Genomic DNA, 9,206 nt, shown 5'->3' on the forward strand with positions numbered 1-9,206 from the left:
GGCATTTGTGATCAGGATCAGAGGGTAAGTATAAATACTCTGCTATTTGTATTGATTAAGAACAGATTTCCTGTGTCTGTAAATGCAGGGAAATTTGCCCATCAAGTTGTAAGAAAAATCTGTAGTTGAGGTATTTAAAATTCTGTGTACTTGGTAATGAAAACTTCTTGCTGAGAAGTTGATGATTGTAACTTTCAGTGTATATGATGGGACTTTTGGTAACCTGAAAAACAGAGCAGCGCTCATTAATCTCCTTTTAAACAATAGGAGATTATGGTGCATCTATTTCATGATTGCTTGACAAGCCAGATACCTGGCATTTAGGTCCCCCTCTCAACCTGTGAGAGTTCAAACTCACATTTGCACTTCCTGGGAGAGTGCCCTATAATAAAGCTTGTGATGTGAGAGCACGCCTCACTGTTCTTGTACAAAAGGAAATGCACAATTCATGGGCCAGGAAGAGTCAGAGGGAGCTTGACTCTAGCTCAGTAGTAAAGGCACTCAGCAGGGTGAAGGAGTCCTGAGTTTTAGTTCCTGCTCATTGCCTGGACTATAGTCTGGTAGTATTGGGGCACCCTACTGGGAAGTTGCACATGTAGGCTTAAACCCCAGCAGACTGAGGAGTCCTAGAATACAAATCTGCTTCTTGGGCAAGTCCACTAACTACTGGTTTTTAAAGAACAAAGTTGCAGCTGCATCTTGTGAATGGCCTGATCCTATGTGTATTAAGTGTGCTGAGTTGGGGCTGAGCTGATCAGGGCCTTCAGGAGACTTTGAGTGCTGCTCCATCTACATCAGGGGTTATGAACCAGGGGTATTTAGAAAGGCCCTAAGGGGTATGTGGTATGCCACTGCTGTGCATCACTGTACGTTCAGCTGCCAGGGTTACCCCTTCCCCTTGCTTGTTGACGGGTCCCTGTCTCCTCCCCTTGCTCACAGGTGGGCCCCCAGGGGAATCCAACCCCTTCCCACATCCAGAAGAGGTTACCTACCAGGAGGGGTGCATGTCTCAAAAAAGGTTGAAAACCCCTGATCTATACTTGTTACTGTTCAGCTGGGAGCTAGGAGCCTTATTGGTTATGCCAGGCAGTTCTGCAGTTGTAATTTTGCACCTAAAGAGAGAGGTGGCTGCTGAGCAAGAGTCTTGGGTGGCAGTTTAGGGAGTTGAGTGCCTAAAATCTACCACGGGGGGAGTGTCTTTTACAATTCCTGATTGTAAGCCCTGCCATCTTTGGCACTAAGCTGCTCATACTTTGTCCTCAGGAGAAACTAGACAGCAAATGTAGATAGGACATGGAGACTGAATTACCTAGATTTCAACTTCTGCATGAAAAGTTTAAAAAAAAAAAAAAAAAAATGCAAGCAAACATTTTGCTGACCAAATAAGGCACCTGCTACTGAAAGGTTTCTGAACAGTTTGTCCATAGGTCCCATACTGAACAGTTTGTCCAGAGGTCCCATAGAAGAAGGTGAGCAGTTCTTACTGAACTAGAACAATATTCCTGGTTGTTTTCCCATGGACCTAATCTCTTTGAATTGAGAATAGGTCAGTTTGGTCACACTTTTTTTTTTCTTTTATAAAAAGAATCTTGAAGTAGATCTGCTCTATTTTAATCAGTTTTGAAGAATAAACCTAGTCAGAGTTGGTAAATTGTACAATTCATGTATGTTGTTACTTTGACTTACTGATAAGTATCAATAATGATGTATTGGTAGATGGATGGAACATTGATTCAGTAATTATTAGCAGAGCCAAACACCTACAGCTATTTTTGAGTTGTACTGTAAGTAGACAAATTCAAGCATCTTTTTTTGTGCTTTGCAGTATCAATGGTGTTAGTCCTAAGGTTCGCAAAGTATTGCAGCTTCTTCGCTTGCGTCAGATTTTCAATGGCACATTTGTAAAACTCAACAAGGCATCCATTAACATGCTGCGTATTGTTGAACCCTACATTGCATGGGGGTAAGTAGAAATTTTGCATTTCTCTCAATTTTAGCCTTTGTTTAATTTCTAATTCACTTAGCTTCTTGGCTTTTGGTATACTGTACAATACTAGAAGTACAGTCTCCCTGCCTATTCAAGTAAAGGCCTTAAGACTTAACACACTTTGTGTATAACTTCTGCTTCATCACTCTTGCTTTCTTAGGGAACACAGACGTTATAGACTATAATCTTAAGCAGTGTAAAAGATAAATGCTGTGTATGGTTTGATACTATGGAGTTATTCATTATTAACTCCCAGTGGCAGAACCAGAGGCACTGTTTTTTTCCCCATATTTGTTGCCTGCGATTTTATATCCTTTGAAACAGGTTGGCAGCCTACTGAGCCTTCAGAGCTGTTGGGTACAGCTCACAATTCAGGAGCTTTGGTGGCAGGGGCCTTTGCCCATGTTTTGGTGCACTGTGGTTGGGCAGCCAAGGCACAAGAGGTTCACCTGTGTGCCATACCCCAGGTGGGCCGCAGTAGCAACAGCAGCTGGGTGGTTCTATCCTGCTGTTGGGAAAACATTGCTGACCCTTGCTTGAGTTCATAGTGAAGAAAGCATGGAAACTTGCTTTTGAGCATTTATTTATTGGTGTAAATTGTATAGTCAGAGTAGTAAGCCCTTTTAATTTGTATCCAATTCCTTTATTTCAGTTACCCTAATCTGAAATCTGTTCATGAATTGATCTACAAGCGTGGGTATGGCAAGATCAACAAACAGCGTGTTGCTCTCACCGATAATTCTCTGATTGAAAAATGTCTTGGTAAATGCAACTTACTTTACATTCACTTCCTCTTAGAGTGCATAGTTAAATTGGATTGCAAGTCTTAGCATGATCCTCTTAACTGTCAATAGAAAACCTATCCCTGGAAAAAAAAGAAAGTTTTCAATATTGTAATCCATATTTGTGAAAAGCAGGGTGGAAGAAATGCATTGGAAGCTACCTTTAACAAACTAGCTCTAGAACTGTTAATCTTTTTGTTAACTGCAAAGCTTGCCTTTCAAGAAACTTCGTTTCTGTTGGGAGAAAACTACTGCTTTGACCATGGCTCTCTTATTCCAAGTAGGGATGAAAGTCAGTGACACATGCAGGGCCGTAGGGGCAAATACTAAGGGTGCACTCATAAAGATTTTCTTGGCTGATACCAGTAGCTGATGATTTAACCAGCCATATCTGTTGATACTGATATTTAATAATAAAGTTCATCAAATGGGCTTTAGTTCAAGTGCCCCCACTATCATTTCTAAGTGTGGGGGTACTGATACAGGAGATACGGCGGCACTTTAATTAGAGTGGCTCTTAGAAGTGCTGTCTTCCCACCACTCCTGGGGCACGTGTAAATGTGCCCCATGCTACTTGCAGCCCCTGCCCTTCATCCCTAGCCTGGGGATGGCTGCCTTAGCCTGAGGCTGCCCAGGGTTATGCGGTCTGTGGGCACTTCAGTTACAGCAGCTCCAAGAGCCGCTTTATTTAAAGTGCCGTCCCCACCCTCTTCCCCTCTGCTCTCAGAGGCTCCCTGCTGGGGGAAGGACCCTGCTACACACAGTTGCGGGGGTGGGAAGGGGTGGCTGCCCCCTGCCAGTCTCTGCCCTTGGGGTGCAGACCCCTGGGCACTGTGGGCTAAGTCACACTGGGGCAGGCAGCTCAGCTCTGTCTGCCCCTCTGTACCAGTTATGTCTCTGGCATTCAGTGCCTTTTACAGCGCCCACCCCAGTCTGCAGTCTGTTGCACCAGTGCCCAGGACACTGCAGCAGCTGCTGTGCTTCAGCCCAGTCTGACCCACCAGTGAGGGGCTGGGAATGTATCTGGGGTCACCCAAGGTAGCAGGAGGGAACCCAGGCATCCAGGGGCCCTGGAATAATTAAATTATTGGAGAACATAAATTGACTACATTGGCCAAAAAAAAAGCTGATACCCAATGATGTTAATTTTCCTTTTATCAATGCCAGTCTGGTATACAACTGATATATTGGTGCACCTCTAGAAATTGCCATGATTAATCGAGCGGGGAAAAATGTTTGAAACACAAGTAAATATTTCTAAACAGAGATGAAACTTAATAAATTTAGTGAATATTATCTGACTTAATTGAACAGTAGTTTTATACTCAGTATTTTGGCATAGGAAGTTACTGCTAAGGCCCCATCACAGTGGCTTTGTGACTTGTAAAATCCAGTTGAGGAGCTGCAGTCAAACATCCTAATTTAAGATGAATGTGTACGTTTGAATGGGCTTATATGGCCATGGATTCTAGCCTGCGAGGTCCTTTCCGGTAGCGTACAGTGTTTTCCACTCTTCTCGTGGAAAAATGGTGAAGCTTCTCTTTTTGTTTCTCTGGAATTAAAGGAGGTGAAATAATTTGTCCACAGTTGAAATTGTTCTTGTTTGCTCTTCATGTACATTTTTTTTGTTACAGAAAAAGTGTATTTATTTCTTGTGTAGTGCTGCTTTTAGCTGAGCAGTCATAGTTCAGATGTGTATCATTTCCACAGATGATGCTAAATTAATTCTTTATCTGGAGTAGGAAAGTGCACTGAAGTTCTAAATGGGGCTTGCATGCTAAAGCTCTAGATTGCTGTATTGTATTACCACATGCCCTGGTGAAATCCTAGTTCTTGACCTTTAAAAATTTCATTGGATACAGAAATGCTCTTCTTACACACTGTCACTGTTCACGTGAAGTGAAAAATCACTTTTACATTTTAGTGTAAAGCTAGGCATTTGGGTAAGCTTTTCTTAAAGAGACACTAGAACAAAAGTCTTACCAAAACTACATTAAAACTGGTTGTGGTTTCCCCTCCTCCCCTGTTGCTCATTGCTAATCTTAAACTAATGTGCTGCTGCCTCTTGTTCAGTGAGATGGAAACGAGCAGTCAGCATAAGGAAAAATGTATTTTTATGAATTGTTTTTTAGCTTGTCATTTCATTGGCAATGACCATTAACCTGGCAGTTACATAATTGCTGTTTCCATACTCTTAGGAAAGTTTGGTATCATTTGCATGGAAGACGTGATCCATGAAATCTACACTGTGGGCAAGAACTTCAAAGTTGTAAACAATTTCTTGTGGCCCTTCAAGTTATCATCTCCTCGAGGTGGGATGAAGAAGAAAACTATCCACTTTGTTGAAGGTGGAGATGCTGGAAACAGGGAAGACCAGATTAACAGACTGATAAGGAGAATGAACTAAAGTAAGAATCTCGAGTGTCACTAGAAAGATGCTGCAGGGTGTGTGGGTCTCTTGTTTTTGTTTTGTATAGTTAAAAATAAACCCAAAGACCATTGTCTACATCTTTGCAAAGCAGTGTTGTACATAACCTGTATATGTTAATTCCATTGCACATCTGTTGATCAAACTATTCTAGTATGAAACTTTTACTTGAGGCACAAAGCCCAAAGCATTGACAAATTTGGGTTTTACTATTAAAATGTTGCTGAAGTTAATGTAGAAATCAGAAGTGTGCAGAAAGTTTGGATCTGGATCATAACTGGCTTTTTACTGCTACCTCCTGCTGAGTATTAACTTAATGGAAAACAATTTATATATGTAATAACCTTTTTGGAGTTGTAATGGAAACCTTTACTGCCTCTAAATGGTCTGTCCTAGAAAGCTCTTGCTTTTGTTGTTTGTCACCAACAAATGACTTATTTGGCCACAGAGATCCCCGCTTAACTTGTCTAGATGTAGGTCTGTCTTAACAGTTGACTCTTGGCCTTGTAAAATGTTTCACATTCTTATGACTATGAAGGAACTATAAACTGGCACCCCAGTTGTAGCATAAACAATTAGATATCTATCATGTAGGACAGTGGAGCTCAACTTTTAGAGCACCATCAGCCACCACCGTCCTCCCCATATACTGGAGGAGAGTAGTTAGTCAATGTCAGGGAAGAGAGGGAGTTGCACAGCAAAGGTATGAGTTAAATCATCAGCAACATGGGAACAGTCTAGGCTGAAGCATTTGGTTGTTGCTAGTTGACATAGTAATGGTATCCTCATAAGCAAAAAGGCCTGTTGTTTTTTCAAACAAACTCTGAAAGTGGGGTGGAGGGGGGACATTTAATTTCTCTGAGGTTGCTGTTTGCTGTCAGTAGCAGTTAATAATAAACACTTATTAATGGCTTATTGAATCTTCTAACTAGGTGCTGCCCTTTTTTAGTGCAACTGCAGAGAAATGGCATCAGTGTACTCGCAGTTTTTCCAGATGGGTGTGTGCATGCATGCTCTTTGTCTTGGAAGCTTTGTGTAGGTCATGGCCAAGAGGGCCGAACAAATCTCATTGTAATGCACTCTCTTCTGTACTTTCCCTTGGCTACTTGGAGGTATCTGTAGACATGAAAAAAATTGCCCTTCCTCTGGCTTCATGGGCTTTCCTGAAGCAATGTAGTATCATAGCAGGGAAATTAAACTCTGAAATTGGCCTCTGTACTATTTGCTAGTTTTCTGTGCTTTGAGATCTCTGAATGAAGATTTATTTTAAGAGCTTGTTAGATTTGGTGCATAGTGTTGGCTCCTTCTGCCACTTGCTAACCTTCCTTTTTTCTGCAAGCAGTTATGACTAGGTTTCACAGGGAAAGCAGTCTTCTTAGCAGGAGGAAAAGTGGGCTACTCCATGGAAATTTTTCTGAAGTTTTGGGGCCTTGCATATTGCTTTATTACATTTGGGCCTCTAGGCTGGCATTTTTGTAGGAAGGTATTTGGTGCTGAGGGGGAATTCTGTGGGCTGTTTAAAAGCCTACTTGTTCACATTTTAATTTTCTGCGGAAAAGGTTATGGACACTAGCTTTTAGTGAACACTGTTCTCTTTACTAGATGCCCTGATGTCTGAGCAAAGCTTCCTTTGCTTTTGCTTGGCAGTGTCCCACTTTCTAAATTAAGATTTCGCTAAAAGAAAAGGCTAACAGCTTTCTTAAGATCACCCACAGCTTTTCAGCCTTTATCAGTAGGTGAGCCTTACCACTTCAGTTCTTTGATTTGTTAGAGTAGCAAAACACAAAAAGCAGAGTTACCTGAATTTCCAACAGCTCTGTGAGAGGAGGGAAAAAACAGATTTTTGAACTTTAATTCTTCTCTTGGGGAAAGTGGCCTTTGCTTATGTAGTAAAAGCAAAATCTGTAGATTAAAAAGTAGTCTACATTACATCAGGGGTTATCAACTGGGGTACATGTACCCTGGGGGGTAGCTGGGAGGGCCCTAGGGAGTATGCGTGGGCGGGCAGGGGCTGAGCACTGCTGCCTCCCAGGAGCAGGGCCGGGGGCGGGCGATGGCAGCGGCGCCTCCTGGCTGGCTGGACACAGGTTGGGAGGGGGAAGCTTCCCAGCACCCTGCACCACTGCTTCCCAGTGTACACCAGCTCCACGTCCAGCTGTGTGCCATCTCCCTCCCCTCCCTTGGCTGCTGAGGGTACATTTGTTAAAAATATCCGGCTGCCAGGGTACACTTACTAAAAAAAAAGGTTGAAACCCCTGCATTACATGCATTTGCCAGGGACTTTCTAAAGGTGTGTGTAACCAAAGCTTTAACAGCGGTTCTTATCTGCTGCTTTGTCTACATTTGGAATTTTAAATTATTCCCTATAGCTGCTATATTGACTACATTCCATCCTTGTAGGGATGCTTAATATGTCAGTAAGATCTAGCTAGTTAAGAGACCCTTTATAGACATGGTGCTTAAATGCTGAGTTTTAGAACTTGTTTTGCTAGCTCTGAAAAAGCTGAGCTTAGTTGTTGCTTTGACTTAGCTTGTTACAGTTTAGTATTTGCATTTCAAAGACTGTTTACCCGGTTACAGGTGAAGTGATAGTGGTAAGGAAATGTTCTATGGTTTCTTCATACGTCTCAGTACATAGGGCACTCTATTTTGATGCTAACCTGGTGTAAGTAGCAGTAGGTGACTTTTTTTTACCTCAAAGGTTAACACTTCTAATTCTGATTCCTATTATTTGCATGTTCCTGACAGGTTTTTTACATTAGTTCTTTAAAATGGTGATCTTCGGCCTCTTGCATGTCCACAGGCATGACAGTCTGAGCAACTAGTGTGTTGTGGATGATAAATTGTATCTCCCTGTCAGCCTAAAGAAACATGCAGTTGTGAATGCAAGCAACATGTTGCCTTGGGAGCTAGAGGTTGGGGACCTCTGTTCTATAGCTACAGAGGACTCTTTAGAAGAAATTTGGTACCTAATCTGATAAGATCATTACAACCTTATGTCAGTCATAACACTCACTAAAGATTAGATTAGCATGACTGTCTGAAAAATAACTTGGAGCTATAGGACACTGACAGCATAGAAATTCAAGCCATCACGCATGGTTTTTAGTTTAATGCTGTTTTTTCTTTTTCAGATGCAGATGCCCAGCAGCAGACTTTCCAGCTATGGTCTGTGAATAAATTCTTCTGTACACGTCAGCCTCAGTCCTTCATTTTGAAAAACAACCAACTGTGCTAGTCATTTTAACAGATTTTAACAGACAAAATTTAAGAGTCCTTCGTCCTCCATGTGTTGTTGTGTGATCGCGCTGCCGCCCCCAAGTAGGGTCTCATTTAGTTAACTTACTCTTAACCACTTCTATCTTGGCAGCTTACCTGGGGGTTTCGTATTTTACCTGTGGAAACAAAGAACAGTTCGTTCTAGAGCTAATTTCTTTTTTTAAGTTCTATGAATTGATAAGACGCTTGCCATTTAATTCTCATGCCACTTTCAAACTCTTGATATCAATTTTCTGAAAAAAAAGTTAGACTTCTGAAAGCTTTGAGCCCTAATTGTTTTAGGGGAAGAAAACAGATCAGATACTGTAAGAAGAATGAAGTTAAGCTTTTGTTCTAGCAACTGTGGAAATAACAGAAAATACTCTTGAATTTGCAATGGGGAAGAAGCATAGCAGATCAAAAAGCATAATGCCTGGGGTTCTGAATACCTGTCACTTATATGCCTGTCTAAGAGAATATGTTGTGTTTGTTAGGACTGCATTAAACCTCATTGGGCTATTGTTCTTTAGAGGCATGAGTCAAGCAATCTAATGTGTTTACTGGAGCCTAGTAACAAGTCATTTCAGTACCGTTAGGCAGAAACAGTCTGCCTTGCATTCTGAAGTGGGGACCAGCGATCCCTAGGCGAACAGAGGCTACAAGTCACTTGAAGAACCCACTTTAAGAAAGTAGTATACAAGTGGTGCAGTGGAAACTGTTGAAAGTTTAGCAGAGTTGCAGCTCTGACTCT

The 9,206-nt window shown here is 41.8% G+C and overlaps 1 protein-coding gene across 1 annotated transcript in view; it reads left to right on the forward strand.

Annotated features, from left to right (window-relative positions):
- The window catches only part of RPL7 (ribosomal protein L7), a 10,943-nt gene extending 2,548 nt beyond the window's left edge, over positions 1-8,395 (forward strand). Inside the window, 5 exon segments of the mRNA XM_006015300.2 lie at positions 1-24; positions 1,826-1,963; positions 2,640-2,749; positions 4,968-5,177; positions 8,332-8,395. The exon segment at positions 1-24 is cut by the window's left edge and continues 29 nt beyond it. Coding sequence (XP_006015362.1) covers positions 1-24; positions 1,826-1,963; positions 2,640-2,749; positions 4,968-5,176 — 481 coding nt within the window. The 3' untranslated portion in view covers position 5,177; positions 8,332-8,395.
- Positions 8,396-9,206: the final 811 nt, after the last annotated feature.

This window comes from Alligator sinensis, unplaced genomic scaffold (genome assembly GCF_000455745.1).
Source record: "Alligator sinensis unplaced genomic scaffold, ASM45574v1 scaffold71_1, whole genome shotgun sequence".
NCBI classification, from domain to species: Eukaryota; Metazoa; Chordata; order Crocodylia; family Alligatoridae; genus Alligator; species Alligator sinensis.